At 44.8% G+C, this 24,425-nt stretch overlaps 1 protein-coding gene across 1 annotated transcript in view; it reads left to right on the forward strand.

The window, feature by feature from the left end:
* Window positions 1-24,425, forward strand: part of LOC120027037 (retinoic acid receptor alpha-A-like) — a 150,797-nt gene that overhangs the window by 85,888 nt on the left and 40,484 nt on the right. The window contains exon 4 of the mRNA XM_038971881.1: window positions 20,740-20,900. Coding sequence (XP_038827809.1) covers window positions 20,740-20,900 — 161 coding nt within the window. The remainder of the gene's footprint in view (window positions 1-20,739; window positions 20,901-24,425) is intronic.

A 24,425-nucleotide genomic window follows, 5' to 3' on the forward strand; every position in this document is an offset into this window, starting at 1 on the left:
AGAATAAAAATATTTCAAAACATGCGTCCTGTTTGTAACAAGGCACTAAATTAATACTGCAAAAAAATGGGGCAAAGCAATTTAATTTTAAAAATAACGTTTTGTCCTGAATACAAGGTGTTGTTTGGGGCAAATCCAATACAGCACATTACTGAGTACCACTCTCCATATTTTCAAGCACAGTGGTGGCTGCATCATGTTATTGGTATGCTTGTAATCATTAAGGACTGGGGAGTTTTTCAGGATAAAAAAGAAACGGAATGGAGCTAAGCACAGGCAAAATCCTAGAGGAAAAGCTGGTTCAGTCTGCTTTCCAGCAGACACTGGAAGACAAATTCACTTTTCAGCAGGATAATAACCTAAAACACAAGGGCAATTCTACCCTGGAGTTGCTTACCAACAAGACAGTGAGTGGCTAAGTTACAGTTTGGACATAAATCTACTTGAAAATCTGTGTCAAGACCTGAAAATGGTTGTCTAGCAATGATCAACAACCAATTTGACAGAGCTTGAAGAATTCTGAAAAGAATAATGGGCAAATGTTGCACAATCCAGGTGTGGAAAGCTCTTAGAGACTTAAAGAGAAAGACAGCTGTAATCTCTGCTAAAGGTGCTTGTACAAAGTATTGACTCAGGGGTGTGAATACTTATGTAAATGAGATATTTCTGTGTTAGCAAAACTTTATCAAAACATGTTTTCACTTCGTAATTATAGAGTATTGTGTGTAGATGGTTGAGAGAAAAAACTATTAAATCAATTTTGAATTCAGGCGGTAACACAACAATAAGTCAAGGAGTATGAATACTTTCTGAAGGCATATTTCAATTCCATCCTATTTAGAAGGGTATCCTCGACTGCCTGTTTCAAAAGACAGTTCCACACATAGTACACTGTCTCCTTTTTAATTAAATGATCAAAGTATTAAATATTACGTTTGACAGGAAGACATGAGAGGCGTTGCACATGATAAAGGTAAGATAACCACTAGTGGATCATGCTGTGAAGGTAACTCTCCTGTCCAGAAAATGAGAAAAGCACTGTCCTTGAAATCAACCACTTGATGTGAGTGGCATGCATCATCAACCAACCCACTAAAGAACTGAGTACATTTAGCCATTGGAGTGTGTGTGTGTGTGTGTGTGTGTGTGTGTGTGTGTGTGTGTGTGTGTGTGTGTGTGTGTGTGTGTGTGTGTGTGTGTGTGTGTGTGTGTGTGTGTGTGTGTGTGTGTGTGTGTGTGTGTGTGTGTGTGTGTGTGTGTGTTGTAGCGATCATGTTGCTCCATTCCATTGTCAGCGACAAGAACAGTTTACGTTTCACAGGTTATTTCCGCTCTTTGATTGCATCAGCAGTTAGGGCGCACGTCCACTTCACGCTCCATTAGACCCGAGGGAAAGAAGACATTCCTCCTCTTTCTCCCCCATAGACTCACAGAGAACGTGATGGTCTCTATTCTTCTGCACTCCTTCTCCTGGTTTGGTCTGGCCTCCCCATAGAGAACGTGCCAAACTCATTCCATGGAGGGCCGAGGGCTGCGGGTTTTTTCTCCTCCCTTGTACTTGACTGATGAAGTAAGGTCACTGATTAGTAAGGAACTCCCCACACCTGGTCTTAATTGAAAGGAAAAAACAAAAACCAGCAGACACTTGGCCCTCCATGGAATGAGTTTGACACCCTTACCATAGGGATACTGTATAATGTACAGTATATAGTGTTTTGTTTAATTCTGTTCTCCCACACTGAGCAGAGAACAAAGGAACCATTCCCCTCCTCCATGTGTTGCTGTGATGAGGTTGTGTACCTTAGCTTACTCCATTCCTGTAGTGAAAAGGGGATAATACCTAGTCAGTTGCACAATGGAATTTATTCAACCGAAATGTGTGTTCCGCATTTAACCGACGCTATCTTAATCAGAAAGGTGCGGTCTTAATTGACGTCTAGGTGATCGGTGCCCGGGGAGCAGTTGTTGCTGCTACCTAACCCCAGCAGGTGCCCTGTCCTTCCTATTAACTGCGCTAGGATGCTAATGTAGTTTACTCGTGTGCTATTGAAGACAGTGATGATGATGGTTATGTGATAAGAAACATTGTACAGGTAGCTAGGTACTGTGGGTTTGGTAGCACTTTATTTCATGGTACTGCTTCTGTTGGTATTTACATGGTATTTTAGAGGAAATTCTCTCCTCAGTCAGAGGGAACCAGGCTCAGGAGGCCCATGCTTCATCTTGTGCCTCGTAGATACCCTTACGGAATTTCACATGTGAACACGTGAAATGTTCCAAAAACACATGTTTTCAGATGAGTTCCACGTGACATCATGTGGTTTTTCTGTGAAGGTAACCAGCTCCATGTTCAGAGTTTGGGCACAAAGGAGTGGGTGTGTGTTTGTTTTTGTGTGCGGGTGCATGTGTGTGTGTGCGTACATGCGTGTGTATGTCTGCGTGGGGCCAGTTAGTGATGTTAGAGAGTATGATATGGAGCTGATATGGAGAAGTAATTTCAGGACATTGGCCCCTACAGTCACATTTCCCCTGCTCTGGTCTCTGACATAGAGACTTCAGAAAGCTGGCTGGCTTGCTTAACATCATCTGTGTTTCACTGGTGTCTGACCACACACCATCTCCACTGGGGGATGGTATGAGTTTGTATGGTGTGTGGAGGGGGATGGTAATATATCACTGTCTCCCAGAGAGGGGGGACATTCATGGCGAGGCGAGCTCTAAGGGAGAACTTCCCCAGTACAATCAATTATCCAGCACTCCAAGCAAATGACCAGGAGCAGATATGTCCTAGTGATGCATCAGACAACAGGCCTGGAAAATAGATGGGTTTTTAATACCTACGGACCGATGAAGCGAGGAGGAGGGAGGGATGGAGGGAATACATCTAGCGAGGGAGACCGTTGTCCATCTTATCACAACCCCCTTCTACTGGAGATATTACTACTGCTTTTTACTCCAAATGAAAGACAAAAAAATGTATCTTCCTTCCCTCGTTCTATGGATAAATATTTTCCTCTTGATTCACTTTTTATTTGATTGACCCTGTAGGACAGATGCTATGTAAAGGGTCAGGGCCTTAGGGGCTCCTTTTAGAACTAGTAATAGATTAACATGAGAACACATACTTTTATTCCTAGTTAAAGACACAGACTAGACTGTGTTCACACAGGCAGCACAATTCTGATCTTTCTATTCACTAATTGGTCTTTTGACAATAATTGGTTAAAAGATCAGAATTGGGCTGCCTTTTAAATGCAGGTAAAGACACCATAGACAGTAGTTGTAGTGGAGTTTGTAAACTATGGTGAAGTGTACACTATGCCGAATGAAATGGGCAATAAATAACCAGGTCTATTGTAACATTGAATTTATTCTCAATTACTTTCCTGGCTGAATAAAAGTTTAAATAAATGCAGTAAGGGCCTCCCGGGTGGCGCAATGGTCTAAGGCACTGCATCGCAGTGCTAGCTGCGCCACCAGAGATTCTGAGTTCGAGTCCAGGCTGTCGCAGCCGGCCGCGACTGGGAGGCCCATGGGGGCGACGCACAATTGGCCCAGTGTTGTCCGGGTGATGGAGGGTTTGGCCGGCAGGGATATCCTTGTCTCATCGCGCACTAGTGACTCCTGTGGCGGGACTGGCGCAGTGCACGCTGACCAGGTGTTTCCTCCAACACATTGGTGCAGCTGGATGGATGGGCATTGTGTCAAGAAGCAGTGCGGCTTGGTTGGGTTGTGTTTCGGAGGATGCATGGCTCTCGACCTTCGCCTCTCCCGAGTAGGTACGGGAGTTGCAGCAATGAGACAAGACTAACTACTACCAATTGGATACCACGAAATTGGGGAGAAAAAAGGGGGTTAAAAAAAGATATAAAAAAATAAATGCAGTATGACCCTCTTGGTAATCATGGGTAGAGTGTGCACTACTGTGGTAATCATGGGTGGAGTGTGCACTACTGTGGTAATCATGGGTAGAGTGTGCACTACTGTGGTAATCTAGGGTAGAGTGTCCACTACTGTGGTAATCATGGGTAGAGTGTGCACTACTGTGGTAATCTAGGGTAGAGTGTGCACTACTGTGGTAATCATGGGTAGAGTGTGCACTACTGTGGTAATCATGGGTAGAGTGTGCACTACTGTGGTAATCATGGGTAGAGTGTGCACTACTGTGGTAATCATGGGTGGAGTGTGCACTACTGTGGTAATCTAGGGTAGAGTGTGCACTACTGTGGTAATCATGGGTAGAGTGTGCACTACTGTGGTAATCTAGGGTAGAGTGTGCACTACTGTGGTAATCTAGGGTAGAGTTTGCACTACTGTGGTAATCTAGGGTAGAGTGTGCACTACTGTGGTAATCATGGGTAGAGTGTGCACTACTGTGGTAATCTAGCGTAGAGTGTGCACTACTGTGGTAATCATGGGTAGAGTGTGCACTACTGTGGTAATCATGGGTAGAGTGTGCACTACTGTGGTAATCATGGGTGGAGTGTGCACTACTGTGGTAATCTAGGGTAGAGTGTGCACTACTGTGGTAATCTAGGGTAGAGTGTGCACTACTGTGGTAATCTAGGGTAGAGTTTGCACTACTGTGGTAATCTAGGGTAGAGTGTGCACTACTGTGGTAATCATGGGTAGAGTGTGCACTACTGTGGTAATCTAGGGTAGAGTGTGCAGTACTGTGGTAATCATGGGTAGAGTGTGCACTACTGTGGTAATCTAGGGTAGAGTGTGCACTACTGTGGTAATCATGGGTAGAGTGTGCACTACTGTGGTAATCTAGGGTAGAGTGTGCACTACTGTGGTAATCTAGGGTAGAGTGTGCACTACTGTGGTAATCATGGGTAGAGTGTGCACTACTGTGGTAATCATGGGTAGAGTGTGCACTACTGTGGTAATCATGGGTGGAGTGTGCACTACTGTGGTAATCTAGGGTAGAGTGTGCACTACTGTGGTAATCTAGGGTAGAGTGTGCACTACTGTGGTAATCATGGGTAGAGTGGCACTACTGTGGTAATATAGGGTAGAGTGTGCACTACTGTGGTAATCTAGGGTAGAGTGTGCACTACTGTGGTAATCTAGGGTAGAGTGTGCACTACTGCGGTAATCTAGGGTAGAGTGTGCACTACTGTGGTAATCTAGGGTAGAGTGTGCACTACTGTGGTAATCTAGGGTAGAGTGTGCACTACTGTGGTAATCTAGGGTAGAGTGTGCACTACTGTGGTAATCATGGGTAGAGTGTGCACTACTGTGGTAATCATGGGTAGAGTGCACTACTGTGGTAATCATGGGTAGAGTGTGCACTACTGTGGTAATCATGGGTAGAGTGTGCACTACTGTGGTAATCTAGGGTAGAGTGTGCACTACTGTGGTAATCATGGGTAGAGTGTGCACTACTGTGGTAATCATGGGTAGAGTGTGCACTACTGTGGTAATCTAGGGTAGAGTGTGCACTACTGTGGTAATCATGGGTAGAGTGTGCACTACTGTGGTAATCTAGGGTAGAGTGTGCACTACTGTGGTAATCTAGGGTAGAGTGTGCACTACTGTGGTAATCTAGGGTAGAGTGTGCACTACTGTGGTAATCTAGGGTAGAGTGTGCACTACTGTGGTAATCTAGGGTAGAGTGTGCACTACTGTGGTAATCATGGGTGGAGTGTGCACTACTGTGGTAATCTAGGGTAGAGTGTGCACTACTGTGGTAATCATGGGTAGAGTGTGCACTACTGTGGTAATCTAGGGTAGAGTGTGCACTACTGTGGTAATCATGGGTAGAGTGTGCACTACTGTGGTAATCTAGGGTAGAGTGTGCACTACTGTGGTAATCATGGGTAGAGTGTGCACTACTGTGGTAATCATGGGTAGAGTGTGCACTACTGTGGTAATCATGGGTGGAGTGTGCACTACTGTGGTAATCTAGGGTAGAGTGTGCACTACTGTGGTAATCATGGGTAGAGTGTGCACTACTGTGGTAATCTAGGGTAGAGTGTGCACTACTGTGGTAATCTAGGGTAAAGTGTGCACTACTGTGGTAATCATGGGTAGAGTGTGCACTACTGTGGTAATCATGGGTAGAGTGTGCACTACTGTGGTAATCATGGGTAGAGTGTGCACTACTGTGGTAATCTAGGGTAGAGTGTGCACTACTGTGGTAATCATGGGTAGAGTGTGCACTACTGTGGTAATCTAGGGTAGAGTGTGCACTACTGTGGTAATCTAGGGTAGAGTGTGCACTACTGTGGTAATCTAGGGTAGAGTGTGCACTACTGTGGTAATCTAGGGTAGAGTGTGCACTACTGTGGTAATCTAGGGTAGAGTGTGCACTACTGTGGTAATCTAGGGTAGAGTGTGCACTACTGTGGTAATCATGGGTAGAGTGTGCACTACTGTGGTAATCATGGGTAGAGTGTGCACTACTGTGGTAATCTAGGGTAGAGTGTGCACTACTGTGGTAATCTAGGGTAGAGTGTGCACTACTGTGGTAATCTAGGGTAGAGTGTGCACTACTGTGGTAATCATGGGTAGAGTGTGCACTACTGTGGTAATCTAGGGTAGAGTGTGCACTACTGTGGTAATCATGGGTAGAGTGTGCACTACTGTGGTAATCATGGGTAGAGTGTGCACTACTGTGGTAATCATGGGTGGAGTGTGCACTACTGTGGTAATCTAGGGTAGAGTGTGCACTACTGTGGTAATCATGGGTAGAGTGTGCACTACTGTGGTAATCTAGGGTAGAGTGTGCACTACTGTGGTAATCTAGGGTAGAGTGTGCACTACTGTGGTAATCATGGGTAGAGTGTGCACTACTGTGGTAATCTAGGGTAGAGTGTGCACTACTGTGGTAATCTAGGGTAGAGTGTGCACTACTGTGGTAATCATGGGTAGAGTGTGCACTACTGTGGTAATCTAGGGTAGAGTGTGCACTACTGTGGTAATCTAGGGTAGAGTGTGCACTACTGTGGTAATCATGGGTAGAGTGTGCACTACTGTGGTAATCTAGGGTAGAGTGCGCACTACTGTGGTAATCTAGGGTAGAGTGTGCACTACTGTGGTAATCTAGGGTAGAGTTTGCACTACTGTGGTAATCTAGGGTAGAGTGTGCACTACTGTTGTAATCTAGGGTAGAGTGTGCACTACTGTGGTAATCTAGGGTAGAGTGTGCACTACTGTGGTAATCTAGGGTAGAGTGTGCACTACTGTGGTAATCATGGGTAGAGTGTGCACTACTGTGGTAATCTAGGCTGGAGTGTGCACTACTGTGGTAATCTAGGGTAGAGTGTGCACTACTGTGGTAATCATGGGTAGAGTGTGCACTACTGTGGTAATCTAGGCTGGAGTGTGCACTACTGTGGTATTCTAGGGTGGAGTGTGCACTACTGTGCAGTTTTCAGCTGAAGTGATCTTGGCCGCCGTGTGAAGAGGCTGTTAAATAAAGACACTTTGCCGCGCCGCGACACTCTCTCACACTCTCACTTCAAGGCATGCTGCCACGCTTTATAGGACCACTGCTCTCCAGGACACTCAGCTAATCCTCATCTGGTCAATGAGCTACGTCCTGTTCACCCTCCCTCTCTCCCTTCCTCCTGTCATCCCTCCCCCTCTCCCTTCCTGTCGCCTTCCCTCTCCCTCTCCTTCCCTCCTGTCCTCTCTCTATCCCTCCCACCTGTCCTCCCTCTCCCTCCCTCCCTTCCTCTCTCCTGTCCTCCCTCCCTCTCTCCCTCCCTATCTTTCTCTCTAGCTGCTGGAGTAGTCGACAGACAGACAGCTTTCTGGGCTGGTGGATGCCTGGGATAACACACACACACCGCGTTAACGTTTCGTAAAGAGGGCTGCAGGTTGGACCATCTGTGTGGACCATCCACCCGGCGCCACGGCAAACTAACAGATGCACCAGTAAATAAACAGTATATTTCTTCATGGCGACCAGTTGCCACATCCCATAATACCAAGGCAGCCTTTAACACCCACCAGGTGGGGAGCGATGAACGACACATAACTCTACCCACGCCAGCAGAGAGAGTTACACTTAATGGTGGTGTGTGTGTGTTTGCATGTGTGTGCATGTGTGTGTGTGTGTCAGTTGGGAGACACTTGCACGGTGATGTTATGACCTTGCAGCAGGGTGGATGATACAATAGTTAAACCAGCTGAGCTACCAGCGGTAACACAGTGGTACTGTATACGGCCAGCAGTGGTACTGTATCCAGCCAGCAGTGGTACTGTATCCGTCCAGCATTGGTACTGTATTCAGCCAGCAGTGGTACTGTATACGGCCAGCAGTGGTACTGTATAGCATTGGTACTGTATCCAGCCAGCAGTGGTACTGTATCTGCCCAGCAGTGGTACTGTATCTGCCCAGCAGTGGTACTGTATCTGCCCAGCAGTGGTACTGTATACGGCCAGCAGTGGTACTGTATTTGGCCAGCAGTGGTACTGTATTTGGCCAGCAGTGGTACTGTATCCGGCCAGCAGTGGTACTGTATCTGCCCAGCAGTGGTACTGTATTTGGCCAGCAGTGGTACTGTATACGGCCAGCAGTGGTACTGTATCTGCCCAGCAGTGATTCTCTGTATGGCCTTCAGTGGTACTGCATACGGCCAGCAGTGGTACTGCATATGGCCAGCAGTGGTACTGTATACGGCCAGCAGTGGTACTGTATATGGCCAGCAGTGGTACTGTATCTGCCCAGCAGTGGTACTGTATTTGGCCAGCAGTGGTACTGTATCCGGCCAGCAGTGGTACTGTATACGGCCAGCAGTGGTACTGTATACGGCCAGCAGTGATTCTCTGTATGGCCTTCAGTGGTACTGCATACGGCCAGCAGTGGTACTGCATATGGCCAGCAGTGGTACTGTATACGGCCAGCAGTGGTACTGTATATGGCCAGCAGTGGTACTGTATACGGCCAGCAGTGGTACTGTATCTGCCCAGCAGTGGTACTGTATTTGGCCAGCAGTGGTACTGTATCCGGCCAGCAGTGGTTCTCTGTATGGCCTTCAGTGGTACTGCATACGGCCAGCAGTGGTACTGCATACGGCCAGTAGTGGTACTGCATATGGCCAGCAGTGGTACTGCATACGGCCAGCAGTGGTACTGTATATGGCCAGCAGTGGTACTGTATACGGCCAGCAATGGTACTGTATACGGCCAGCAGTGATTCTCTGTATGGCCAGCAGTGGTACTGCATACGGCCAGTAGTGGTACTGCATATGGCCAGCAGTGGTACTGCATACGGCCAGTAGTGGTACTGCATATGGCCAGCAGTGGTACTGTATACGGCCAGCAGTGATTCTCTGTATGGCCAGTAGTGGTACTGCATATGGCCAGCAGTGGTACTGCATACGGCCAGTAGTGGTACTGCATACGGCCAGCAGTGGTACTGTATACGGCCAGCAGTGGTTCTCTGTACGGCCAGCAGTGGTACTGTATACGGCCAGCAGTGGTACTGTATACGGACAGCAATGGTACTGTATACGGCCAGCAGTGATTCTCTGTATGGCCAGCAGTGGTACTGTATACGGCCAGTAGTGGTACTGCATATGGCCAGCAGTGGTACTGCATATGGCCAGCAGTGGTACTGCATACTGCCAGCAGTGGTACTGTATACGGCCAGCAGTGGTACTGTATACGGCCAGCAATGGTACTGTATACGGCCAGCAGTGATTCTCTGTATGGCCAGCAGTGGTACTGCATACGGCCAGTAGTGGTACTGCATATGGCCAGCAGTGGTACTGCATACGGCCAGTAGTGGTACTGCATATGGCCAGCAGTGGTACTGTATACGGCCAGCAGTGATTCTCTGTATGGCCAGCAGTGGTACTGCATACGGCCAGCAGTGGTACTGCATACGGCCAGTAGTGGTACTGCATATGGCCAGCAGTGGTACTGCATACGGCCAGCAGTGGTACTGTATACGGCCAGCAGTGATTCTCTGTATGGCCAGCAGTGGTACTGCATACGGCCAGTAGTGGTACTGCATATGGCCAGCAGTGGTACTGCATACGGCCAGCAGTGGTACTGTATACGGCCAGCAGTGATTCTCTGTATGGCCAGCAGTGGTACTGCATACGGCCAGTAGTGGTACTGCATATGGCCAGCAGTGGTACTGCATACGGCCAGTAGTGGTACTGCATATGGCCAGCAGTGGTACTGCATACGGCCAGCAGTGATTCTCTGTATGGCCAGCAGTGGTACTGCATACGGCCAGCAGTGGTACTGCATACGGCCAGTAGTGGTACTGCATATGGCCAGCAGTGGTACTGCATACGGCCAGCAGTGGTACTGTATACGGCCAGCAGTGATTCTCTGTATGGCCAGCAGTGGTACTGCATATGGCCAGCAGTGGTACTGCATATGGCCAGCAGTGGTACTGCATACGGCCAGTAGTGGTACTGCATATGGCCAGCAGTGGTACTGTATACGGCCAGCAGTGATTCTCTGTATGGCCAGCAGTGGTACTGCATACGGCCAGCAGTGGTACTGCATACGGCCAGCAGTGGTACTGCATACGGCCAGTAGTGGTACTGCATATGGCCAGCAGTGGTACTGCATACGGCCAGCAGTGGTACTGTATACGGCCAGCAGTGATTCTCTGTATGGCCAGCAGTGATTCTCTGTATGGCCAGCAGTGGTACTGCATACGGCCAGTAGTGGTACTGCATATGGCCAGCAGTGGTACTGCATACGGCCAGCAGTGGTACTGTATACGGCCAGCAGTGATTCTCTGTATGGCCAGCAGTGGTACTGCATACGGCCAGTAGTGGTACTGCATATGGCCAGCAGTGGTACTGCATACGGCCAGTAGTGGTACTGCATATGGCCAGCAGTGGTACTGCATATGGCCAGCAGTGGTACTGCATACGGCCAGTAGTGGTACTGCATATGGCCAGCAGTGGTACTGTATACGGCCAGCAGTGATTCTCTGTATGGCCAGCAGTGGTACTGCATACGGCCAGTAGTGGTACTGCATATGGCCAGCAGTGGTACTGCATATGGCCAGCAGTGGTACTGCATACGGCCAGCAGTGGTACTGCATACGGCCAGTAGTGGTACTGCATATGGCCAGCAGTGGTACTGCATACGGCCAGCAGTGGTACTGTATACGGCCAGCAGTGATTCTCTGTATGGCCAGCAGTGGTACTGCATACGGCCAGTAGTGGTACTGCATATGGCCAGCAGTGGTACTGTATACGGCCAGCAGTGATTCTCTGTATGGCCAGCAGTGGTACTGCATACGGCCAGCAGTGGTACTGCATACGGCCAGTAGTGGTACTGCATATGGCCAGCAGTGGTACTGCATACGGCCAGCAGTGGTACTGTATACGGCCAGCAGTGATTCTCTGTATGGCCAGCAGTGGTACTGCATACGGCCAGTAGTGGTACTGCATATGGCCAGCAGTGGTACTGCATACGGCCAGCAGTGGTACTGTATACGGCCAGCAGTGATTCTCTGTATGCCCTTCAGTGGTACTGCATACGGCCAGCAGTGGTACTGCATACGGCCAGCAGTGGTACTGCATATGGCCAGCAGTGGTACTGCATATGGCCAGCAGTGGTACTGCATACGGCCAGCAGTGGTACTGTATACGGCCAGCAGTGATTCTCTGTATGGCCAGCAGTGGTACTGCATACGGCCAGCAGTGGTACTGCATACGGCCAGCAGTGGTACTGCATACGGCCAGCAGTGGTACTGTATACGGCCAGCAGTGGTACTGCATATGGCCAGCAGTGATTCTCTGTATGCCCTTCAGTGGTACTGCATATGGCCAGCAGTGATTCTCTGTATGCCCTTCAGTGGTACTGCATACGGCCAGCAGTGGTACTGCTTTCGGCCAGTAGTGGTACTGCATATGGCCAGCAGTGGTACTGCTTTCGGCCAGTAGTGGTACTGCATATGGCCAGCAGTGGTACTGCATATGGCCAGCAGTGATTCTCTGTATGGCCTTCAGTGGTACTGCATATGACCAGCAGTGGTACTGACAAAAACTGGTGTGCCTGGCACTTCAAAGGAACTTAAATATTTTGTCTTGCCCATTCACCGTCTGAATGGCACACATACACAGTCCATGTATCAAGGCTTAAAAATTCTTATTTAACCTGTCTCCTCCCTTTAATCTAGACTGATTGAAGTGGATTTAACAAGTGACTTCAATAAGGGATCATAGCTTTCACCTGGATTCACCTGGTCAGTCTATGTCATGGAAAGAGCAGGTGTTTTAATGTTTTGTAAACTCAGTGTAGGTCAAGAAGGAGATGCCAATATGTAGAGGGCTAGTGACACACACACACACACACACAGTGGGTTAGTGACACCCCAAAACGAACCAGACAGTCTAATTCCCTTAAATAGACCCTATTGTACCCTGCATGCTGTACAGTATGCCGTCATCATGGCGGGACCTAGGATTGAGATGAACAGAATAGAGGTAAATTGGATGTAGTTTATAATCTATACATCTTGTTGCCTTGGTTGCGCTGTAAAGAACAATTACTTTTCCACATAGACTTAACACAATGCGCCTTCAAGGATGCTGGCAGACAGGATACAAACTTAACAAACAAACAATGCTGAAGCCTTCACAGTCTCTGCACAAAATCCCAACAAATGTCTCCTATACTTAATGTATCTAGGCCAGAACACCTCATAGAAATATATATTTCTCTGTATCTCAATCTTTAAAGGTTGTACACCATTGCTTTTTTTATGCGATTATGGAAGGGCTTTGTATTGTAAAGCAGAGCAGACAGAGGCAGGATGTGCCTGCTTTCTTTTGTGGTAGTCAACCAACCCAGACTAAAAGGAGGTCCCTTGGGGTACGGCAGACAGCGACGGTGGGCCCCCATAATGCAGTTCTGTTCCTCCTCCAGGATCTTGTCCTGATTGGTTGGGAGCATCTGCCGCTGATCAGGGTGCTATGATGTAGGGATGGAGGATGAATCAACACTCTGGGTTGTGTTCATTAGGCACCAAACGGAAGAAAACAGACTTAAACAGGGAGAGACTACCTGGTTCAATATGAAACACAGATTTTCATTTCCTATTACAAAATGTTTTCTGTTGCATGCCCTAATGATCAGGGCCCTGTATTGAGTCAACACTTATCTCCTGTAGCTGGCTGGTGTGTTTGAGGATTCTCATAACTTCAGAACCTCCTGCTGTGTCAGACATCAAACACCAACATCTCCTCCAATCCCAGAGCTGTATCTTGATAAAATAAATATCCTATAAATCACATTGGCTACACATGGCCTGTCTGCAACGAACTTGAAACATTGTATCAACTAGTGGGTCCAGCCTGAAGGTCCTTGCAACATGGTATAAAATATTCTGTCCCTCAGTTTCCCCAGCCAGTGAGCTTGGCACAGACACAGCTGTTGGCTATTTGCTCATAAAATAGGCCTAATCAGGTGTTTCCACTGGATCAGAGCATGACATTTTTCCCGTTCACGCTGAGTGGTTATCGAAAGGGAGAGCTGGAAAGATTTTTCAAATACATTGAGGAATGGATGTAAAAACAAACTTAATTTGTTTTTTGTTTGAGGTGAAGAAAACATTACTTTGAGAAGCTCCACAGCTCATTTAGTTGTGGCGCATTAACCCAATTAGAAACACTATCTGATCCCCAAATGTTCTACATTTGCACGCAGGCAGGTAGCCATTAGGCCTACTTTAATGCGTAATCAGTTGCACGTCCTTACTCAACATTGACAGGAGCGCTCAAAACAAAAGACAATGACTAAATTGACAAAACTCGTAAATGGAATGAAATAAACCTAAACTTGTTTCTCACAAGTTTAGCATAGGTTGTACGCACTGGAAACAACGTGTCCACTCTGACAATCAGAATGGTAAAAGACTGGAATAATAATATATTGAATGCATTAACAGACATTACCGTAACCAAACAAACATTGTTGACTAGAAATGATAGGAATTAACAGTAAATGTACTAGGGATATACAGTATGTAATAGAGGTCAACCGATTAATTAGGGCCGATTTCAAGTAATTTTGGACGCCGATTTTTAGATTTTTTTTTTTTTTTTTTTTTTCACCTTTATTTAACTAGGCAAGTCAGTTAAGAACACATTCTTATTTTCAATGACGGCCTAGGAACGGTGGGTTAACTGCCTTTTTCAGGGGCAGAACAACAGATTTTTACCTTGTCAGCTCAGGGATTCAATCTTGCAACCTTACGGTTAACTAGTCCAACGCTCTAACCACCTGCCTCATGAGGAGCCCGCCTGTTACGCGAATGCAGTAAGAAGCCAAGGTAAGTTGCTAGCTAGCATTAAACTTATCTTATAAAAAACAATCAATCAATCATAATCACTAGTTATAACTACACATGGTTGATGATATTACTAGTTTATCTAGCGTGTCCTGCGTTGCATATAATCGATGCAGTGCGCATTCGCGAAAAAGTACTGTCGTTGCTCCAACGTGTACCTAACCATAAACATCAATGCCTTTCTTAAAATCAATACACAGAAGTATATATTTTTAAACCTGCATATTTAGCTAAAAGAAATCCAGGTTAGCAGGCAATATTAACCAGGTGAAATTGTGTCACTTCTCTTGCGTTCATTGCACGCAGAGTCAGAGTATATGCAACAGTTTGGGCCGCCTGGCTCATTGCGAACTAATTTGCCAGAATTTTACGTAATTATGACATAACATTGAAGGTTGTTGTCACGTTCTGACCTTAGTTCCTTTTTTATGTCTTTATTTTAGTTTGGTCAGGGCGTGAGTTGGGGTGGGCATTCTATGTTGTTTTTCTATGTTTTGTTCTGTATTTATATTTCTATGTGTTTGGCCTAGTATGGTTCTCAATCAGAGGCAGGTGTCAGTCGTTGTCTCTGATTGGGAGCCATATTTAGGTAGCCTGTTTTCTATTGTGTTTGGTGTGTGATTGTTTCCTGTGTTAGTGTTTGCACCATACGGGACTGTTTCGGTTTTCATTTATTCTCTTGTTCTTTTGTATTTTGTATTCATTCTCGATTAAATGATATTATGGATACTTACCACGCTGCATTTTGGTCCTCCTCTCCTTCCACCAACGAAAGCCGTTACAGTTGTGCAATGTAACAGGAATATTTAGACTGAAATACGGAACGGTTCCGTATTTCACTGAAAGAATAAATGTTTTGTTTTCGAGATGATAGTTTCCGGATTCGACCATATTAATGACCTAAGGCTCGTATTTCTGTGTGTTATAATTAAGTCTATGATTTGATAGAGCAGTCTGACTGAGCGATGGTGGGTACCAGCAGGCTCGTAAGCATTCATTCAAACAGCACTTTCGTGCATTTTGCCAGCAGCTCTGCTGTTTATGAATTCAAGCCTATCAACTCCCGAGGTTAGGCTGGTGTAACCGATGTGAAATGTCTAGCTAGTTAGCGGGGTGCGCGCTAATAGCGTTTCAAACGTCACTCGCTCTGAGACTTGGAGTAGTTGTTCCCCTTGCTCTGCATGGGTAATGCTGCTTCGAGGGTGGCTGTTGTCGATGTGTTCCTGGTTCGAGCCCAGGTAGCGGCGAGGAGAGGGATGGAAGCTATACTGTTACACTGGCAATACTAAAGTGCCTATAAGAACATCCAATAGTCAAAGGTATATGAAATACAAATGGTATAGAGAGAAATAGTCCTATAATTCCTATAATAACTACAACCTAAAACTTCTTACCTGGGAATATTGAAGACTCATGTTAAAAGGAACCACCAGCTTTCATATGTTCTGAGCAAGGAACTTAAACGTTAGCTTTCTTACATGGCACATATTGCACTTTTACTTTCTTCTCCAACACTTTGTTTTTGCATTATTTAAACCAAATTGAACATGTTTCATTATTTATTTGAGGCTAAATTGATTTTATTGATGTATTATATTAAGTTAAAATAAGTGTTCATTCAGTATTGTTGTAATTGTCATTATTACAAACAAAAATAAAATAAAACGGCCGATTAATCGGTATCGGCTTTTTTGGTCCTCCAATAATCGATATCGGTGTTGAAAAATCATATTCGCTCGACCTCTAGTATGTAATGAGGAATTGATAGACACTAACAATCAAACGCAATCAAACGCAAACAATGCACACAAGGAAGTTATGAAACAATAAATGTGCTCAAATTGGCAATCTGGATAGAGACGTGCATTGTGCAGCGACACTCCCCTTCTTGGACTGCACCATCCCCGCGACCTCGGCAATGGATTATTTTCAGCCTCTGCAATGGATTAGTTCACTGCGATGGGCGCGAATAAGACAGGTGTCTTGTGTGCCAAAAAAAAATATATTGGCTACTGCTCGACAACAAAAAAATCTTGGTCGACCTATCAGCCTATTGACCAAACAATCGACCAGTCGAATAATTGGCGTCAGCCCTAATTTCAACCTTCCTCATCAGAGCTTATATGAGACTAGGGAAGTGTAACAACATGAGTATCTCCTCTATCAGAATGGACAGTTAAATCATCCTGACCTACTTCATATCTCTGCTCCAAGGTTTATATACAATATATGCAGACAAGAACGGACAAACTTCTCTTTGTGCACTAGAACATAGTTTTCATAACAGTCGATACAATAGAACAAATGATAAACTTCCATTTTGTTTTAGTTGTGAATTATCCTGTTCTGTGGCAGATGAAGAACATTGTGCTGAATGTGGCATAGTTGGTAGAGTGGAGTTATGGATTATGGATGTTAGGTATGCGTAACTGGCTGTAAGGGAGTCAGGCGCAGGAGAACAGAAGTTGGGTAGCCAAAGGAGCCTTTTATTTCGGCGAACAAAACACACGGCACGAAGAACACTAAACACAATATGGGTTGACATAACCCAGAGCAAATCAGTCTAGCGTGCACATACACAAAACAACACACACAGACATGGGGGGGAACAGAGGGTATATACACGTCTAATACTGCGGGAATTGAAACCAGGTGTGTAGGAAAACAAGACCAATGGAAAAATGAAAGGTGGATCGGCGATGGCTAGAAAGCCGGTGACGTCAACCGCCGAAACGCCGCCCGAACAAGGAGAGGAACCGACTTCGGAGGAAGTCGTGACAATGGAGAAATAGACATGAATGGGCTAGTCTTTTCTTGTCTTCTACCTATTTCATACTGTTTGCATTGTCAATGTGATCAATCGTCCAACAAGGAATAGGGCCTATAGGAATACACAGAGATTAATAAATACCCAGTTGACCTTCAGTCTTCAACAGGCTTTATATGCATGGGTCTAAACAGTTTTAAATATTAAAGCTGCATTATGTAACTTTTTGGGAAACTTGACCAAAATCACATAGAAATGTGAGTTATAGATCTGTCATTGTCATTGAAAGCAAGTTTAGGAAGCGGTAGATCTGAGTTATTTTTATGCTTTCCGTTCTTAAGTCTTTTACTTTCAGTTTTGTACACCAGCTTCAAACAGCTGAAAATACAATATTTTTGGTTATTGAAAATATATCTCACAGGGTTTTAGATGGTACAATGATTTTCTACACTATACATGGCTTGTTTTGTCACATAAACTGAAATTAGGCTAACTATTAGAACTTTAGCAACCAGGAAATGGCGGATTGATTTCTGCATATTGCACCTTTAACAAATATTCATTAATTCCTGTGAGACGATACAACAAGTAATATGTTTTAGTTATTTGACTAAACTTTAGTTACCCCCAGCTGACATTCTATGTCTTTCTATCTCTCTCAGTGGAGAGTGCAGGGGAGAGAACAGCTCATAATAATGGCCAGAACAGAGCAAATGGAATGGCATGGAACACCTATAACAACATTGTGTTTGATGTATTTGATACCATTCCACTTTTTCCGTTACCACGAGCCTGTTCTCCCCAATTAAAGTGCCACCAACCTCCTGTGGTCTCTCTCTGTCTCTCTCTCTCTGTGTCTCTGTCTCTCTATCTCGCCGTGTACATGGTTCAGTGGTTAGAGAGATGGCCTTGATGTTGCTGTTTCTGTCGTGCTCTCTCATTGAACGAGAGAAGATAACGAAGGAAAGAGAACACCCCAAACAACTTTTTTCAGGATGCACGCACATACACACACATACACACACAAACGCACACACACACGTTCGAGTAATCCCCACGGCCGCCACACATAAACACGGCGTCACATGGAACTGCCCCCAGGGTTGTCAAGTTACTCTGAGACGAGGCAATGGTGGTCAGAAGATGTGCCTCGGTCATCGTGTTGAGATAACGCTTGGCCAAATTACACACTGCCGTTCTGAAACCCTGCCTTCCTCATACGCTGATGGTTTCTCCTTCTTTAATGTGGTCCAGTGATGACACTAAGCTGACAGAGAAATACTGAGTGACAGAGCGTTTAACCATTTGTGTTCTGTGGCTGGTGGTGCAGAAGATACTGTAGATACTGTGAGCTTAGCTACACAGTCGTCATGGCAGAAGATAGTTACTGCATGGACTCAGTCTCCTTGTCATAAATGATTCTGTATACCGTTGAAGTCGGAAGTTTACATACACTTAGGTTGGAGTCATTAAAACTTGTTTTTCAACCACTCCACAAATTTCTTGTTAACAAACTATAGTTTTGGCAAGTCGGTCAGGACATCTACTTTGTGCATGACACAAGTCATTTTTCCAACAATTGTTTACAGACAGATTATTTCACTTATAATTCAATGTGTCACAATTCCAGTGGGTCAGAAGTTTACATACACTAAGTAGACTATGCCTTTAAACAGCTTAGAAAATTCCAGAAAATTATGTCATGGCTCTAGAAGCTTCTGATAAGCTAATTGACATAATTTGAGTCAATTGGAGGTGTACCTGTGGATGTATTTCAAGGCCTACCTTCAAACTCAGTGGCTCTTTGCTTGACATCATGGGAAAATCAAAATAAATCAGCCAAGAAAAACTGTAGACCTCCACAAGTCTGGTTCATCCTTGGGAGCAATTTCCAAACGCCTGAAGGTACCACGTGCATCTGTACAAACAATAGTACGCAAGTATAAACACCATGGGACCACGCAGCTGTCATACCACTCAGGAAGGAGACGCGTTCTGTCTCCTAGAGATGAATGTACTTTGGTGTGAAAAGTGCAAATCAATCCCAGAACAACAGCAAAGGACGTTGTGAAGATGCTGGAGGAAACAGGTATAAAAGTATCTATCCACAGTAAAACGAGTCCTATATCGACATGAAAGGCTGCTCAGCAAAGAAGAAGCCACTGCTCCAAAACCGCGATAAAAAGACAGACTTTGTTTGCAACTGCACATGGGGACAAAGATTGTACTTTTTGGAGAAATGTCCTCTGGTCTGATGAAACAAAAATAGAACTGTTTGGCCGTTTGGCTGCCTGCGGCTATGGAACCCTGACCTGTTCACCGGACATGCTACCTGTCCCAGACCTGCTGTTTTCAACTCTCTAGAGACAGCAGGAGCGGTAGAGATACTCTTAATGATCGGCTATGAAAAGCCAACTGACATTTACTCCTGATTATTATTTGACCATGCTGGTCATTTATGAACATTTGAACATCTTGGCCATGTTTTGTTATAATCTCCACCCGGCACAGCCAGAAGAGGACTGGCCACCCCTCATAGCCTGGTTCCTCTCTAGGTTTCTTCCTAGGTTTTGGCCTTTCTAGGGAGTTTTTCCTAGCCGCCGTGCTTCTACACCTGCATTGCTTGCTGTTTGGGGTTTTAGGCTGGGTTTCTGTACAGCACTTCGAGATATTAGCTGATGTACGAAGGGCTATATAAAATAAACTTGATTTGATTTTGATTTGATTTGAATGACCATCGTTATGTTTGGAGGAAAAAAGGGAGACGCTTGCAAGCCGAAGAACACCATCCCAACCGTGAATCACGGGGGTGGCAGCATCATGTTGTGGGGGTGCTTTGCTGCAGGAGGGACTGGTGCACTTCACAAAATAGATGGCATCATGAGGTAGGAAAATTATGTGGCTATATTGAACCAACATCTCAAGACATCAGTCAGGAAGTTAAAGGTTGGTCGCAAATGACCCCAAGCATACTTCCAAGTTGTGGCAAAATGTCTTAAGGACAACAAAGTCAAGGTATTGGAGTGTCCATCACAAAGCCCTGACCTCAATCCTATAGAAACTTTGTGGGCAGAACTGAAAAGGCGTGTGAGAGCAAGGAGGCCTACATACCTGACTCAGTTACTCCAGCTCTGTCAGGAGGAATGGGCCAAAATTCACCCAACTTATTGTGGGAAACTTGTGGAAGGCTACCCAAAACGTTTGACCCAATTTAAACAATTTAAAGGCAATGCTACCAAATACGAATTGAGTGTATGTAAACTTCTGACCCACTGGGAATGTGATGAAAGAAATAAAAGCTGAAATAAATCATTCTCTCTACTATTATTCTGACATTTCACATTCTAAAAATAAAGTGGTGATCCTAACTGACCTAAGACGGGTAATTTTTACGAGGATTAAATGTCAGGAATTGGGAAAAACTGAGTTTAAATGTATTTTGCTAAGGTGTATGTAAACTTCCGACTTCAACTGTATATTAGTACAGTATGCCATTCCAGACAACTCACATCTAAAATCTCAGCTGTTCTGAATATGAGTGGCTCACGAACACAGCCTAACGCTAACACTGTTCTGAATGGTTGATATGTCCAAAATGTGGAGGATGCATTTTAGGCTACAATTAACTGTTTATTGTTGACATTTGTTCGTTTACCTTTTCCCATTCCTTCCTTTTCCCCTCTCTCAGCTGTCCGGAATGACCGCAATAAGAAGAAGAAGGAGAGTCCCAAGCCAGAGCTGACAGAGAACTACGAGCTGAGTGCAGAACAAGAGGCCATCATAGAGAAGATACGCAAGGCTCATCAGGAGACCTTCCCATCGCTCTGCCAGCTGGGGAAATACACCACGGTTAGTACTGTAACACACACACACACACACACAAGGAGAATAGAATAGACCAATACTACTGTATATTGTAATTTTCAGATCACAGAAATTCGTAACCCAACTCCTTGAGAAATTCACAGATAAACCCTGAGGTGTTGGAAGCCAGGGTCAGCAACTGTGCAGTTTAGAAGGGCACAACATCAGGAGATAAGCATGCACGAAGACACACTTGTATTTAGTTGTAGTTAATGCTCCAGGCACAGTTTGCATCAATGTCAGTGTAGTGAGGTCTGGCGAATTCAGACAGATTATTGTCTACATGTCCCTCTAACGCGCACCACGAGCCTGTATCGCTCAGCCCTCTGTTGACAGAAGGCACTGTCTGTTTCATTTCTGTGATAGTGTACTTCTGACTGGCAGAGCCCACAAAGGGAATCGATCCTATGTACTGTACTGCAAATCCCCCTCTAATGCAGTAGCCAGAACTCAATTATGAGATAAATCCTCGCTAACGCAACTCAATAACCTCTCCTCTCTATGCACGTCCAGGAGGGTCGGATAGATTTTGAATGGAAATCAATGACAATCAAAGGAGGTTAGGACCGTTTGTGTGGCAGGTGCTTCATGTCAACTGATAATCAATATCTGGAGAGTGTCATGAGAAGATAGACATTCTGCACTAGTCTTTAGAAAGCCTCAATAGGTTCCACAACTGAACAGTGCTCTTGTGCTCTGCGGCTGATCCTGTGCTGCTTCCATCCTATCCCCAGTGTGTATGAGTGTGATATGTATTCTATTTTATTTTTTCTATTCTATTATATTCTTTATTATTCTCAGAAATCTCTATTACATTAACCTTGTGAGTATTATAAATACTATATAGACCAACTCCAACGATCATATGTCTTTTTGCAGATTCATAATGTATGTTCTACTACCAGGTGATCCAGAGTAGACCATCCATAATGTTAGTACCAGACCCTCTTGGTTAGACATCCATAATGTTAGTACCAGACCCTCTTGGTTAGACATCCATAATGTTAATACCAGACCCTCTTGGTTAGAGACATCCATAATGTTAGTACCAGACCCTCTTGGTTAGAGACATCCATAATGTTAGTACCAGACCCTCTTTCTTAGAGACATCCATAATGTTAGTACCAGACCCTCTTTCTTAGAGACATCCATAATGTTAGTACCAGACCCTCTTGGTTAGAGACATCCATAATGTTAGTACCAGACCCTCTTGGTTAGACATCCATAATGTTAGTACCAGACCCTCTTGGTTAGAGACATCCATAATGTTAATACCAGACCCTCTTGGTTAGAGACATCCATAATGTTAGTACCAGACCCTCTTGGTTAGAGACATCCATAATGTTAGTACCAGACCCTCTTTCTTAGAGACATCCATAATGTTGGTACCAGACCCTCTTGGTTAGAGACATCCATAATGTTAGTACCAGACCCTCTTGGTTAGAGACATCCATAATGTTAATACCAGACCCTCTTGGTTAGAGACATCCATAATGTTAGTACCAGACCCTCTTGGTTAGAGACATCCATAATGTTAGTACCAGACCCTCTTTCTTAGAGACATCCATAATGTTAATACCAGACCCTCTTTCTTAGAGACATCCATAATGTTAGTACCCGACCCTCTTTCTTAGAGACATCCATAATGTTAGTACCCGACCCTCTTTCTTAGAGACATCCATAATGTTGGTACCAGACCCCCTTGGTTAGAGACATCCATAGTGTTAGTACCAGACCCTCTTTCTATAAAACATCCATAATGTTGGTACCAGACCCCCTTGGTTAGAGACATCCATAATGTTGGTACCAGACCCTCTTGGTTAGAGACATCCATAATGTTAGTACCAGACCCTCTTGGTTAGAGACATCCATAATGTTGGTACCAGACCCCCTTGGTTAGAGACATCCATAATGTTGGTACCAGACCCTCTTGGTTAGAGACATCCATAATGTTGGTACCAGACCCTCTTGGTTAGAGACATCCATAATGTTAATACCAGACCCTCTTGGTTAGAGACATCCATAATGTTAGTACCAGACCCTCTTTCTATAAAACATCCATAATGTTAGTACCAGACCCTCTTTCTATAAAACATCCATAATGTTAGTACCAGACCCTCTTTCTATAAAACATCCATAATGTTAGTACCAGACCCTCTTTCTATAAAACATCCATAATGTTAGTACCAGACCCTCTTGGTTAGACATCTGTAATGTTAGTACCAGACCCTCTTGGTTAGACATCCATAATGTTAGTACCAGACCCTCTTGGTTAGAGACATCCATAATGTTAGTACCAGACCCTCTTGGTTAGAGACATCCATAATGTTGGTACCAGACCCTCTTGGTTCGAGACATCCATGATGTTAGTACCAGACCCTCTTGGTTAGAGACATCCATAATGTTAGTACCAGACCCTCTTGGTTAGAGACATCCATAATGTTAGTTCCAGACCCTCTTTCTTTAAAACATCCATAATGTTAGTACCAGACCCTCTTGGTTAGAGACATCCATAATGTTAGTACCAGACCCTCTTGGTTAGAGACATCCATAATGTTAGTTCCAGACCCTCTTTCTTTAAAACATCCATAATGTTAGTTCCAGACCCTCTTGTTTAGAGACATCCATAATGTTAATACCAGACCCTCTTGGTTAGACATCCATAATGTTAGTACCAGACCCTCTTGGTTAGAGACATCCATAATGTTAGTTCCAGACCCTCTTTCTTTAAAACATCCATAATGTTAGTACCAGACCCTCTTGGTTAGAGACATCCATAATGTTAGTACCAGACCCTCTTGGTTAGAGACATCCATAATGTTGGTACCAGACCCTCTTGGTTCGAGACATCCATGATGTTAGTACCAGACCCTCTTGGTTAGAGACATCCATAATGTTAGTTCCAAACCCTCTTTCTTTAAAACATCCATAATGTTAGTACCAGACCCTCTTGGTTAGAGACATCCATAATGTTAGTACCAGACCCTCTTGGTTAGAGACATCCGTAATGTTAGTACCAGACCCTCTTGGTTAGAGACATCCGTAATGTTAGTACCAGACCCTCTTGGTTAGAGACATCCATAATGTTAGTACCAGACCCTCTTGGTTAGACATCCGTAATGTTAGTACCAGACCCTCTTGGTTAGAGACATCCATAATGTTAGTTCCAGACCCTCTTGGTTAGAGACATCCATAATGTTGGTACCAGACCCTCTTGGTTAGACATCCGTAATGTTAGTACCAGACCCTCTTGGTTAGAGACATCCATAATGTTAGTACCAGACCCTCTTGGTTAGACATCCGTAATGTTAGTACCAGACCCTCTTGGTTAGAGACATCCATAATGTTAGTACCAGACCCTCTTGGTTAGACATCCATAATGTTAGTACCAGACCCTCTTTCTTAGAGACATCCATCATTTTATCTCCGTCCTTGACGCTACATTTGTTTACGCCGGCGTGTTTCATGTTGAGCAGCAACAAACCTAATGGTGGTGGGAAATTAAAAATA

Source organism: Salvelinus namaycush, chromosome 32 (assembly GCF_016432855.1).
Source record: "Salvelinus namaycush isolate Seneca chromosome 32, SaNama_1.0, whole genome shotgun sequence".
NCBI lineage: Eukaryota > Metazoa > Chordata > Actinopteri > Salmoniformes > Salmonidae > Salvelinus > Salvelinus namaycush.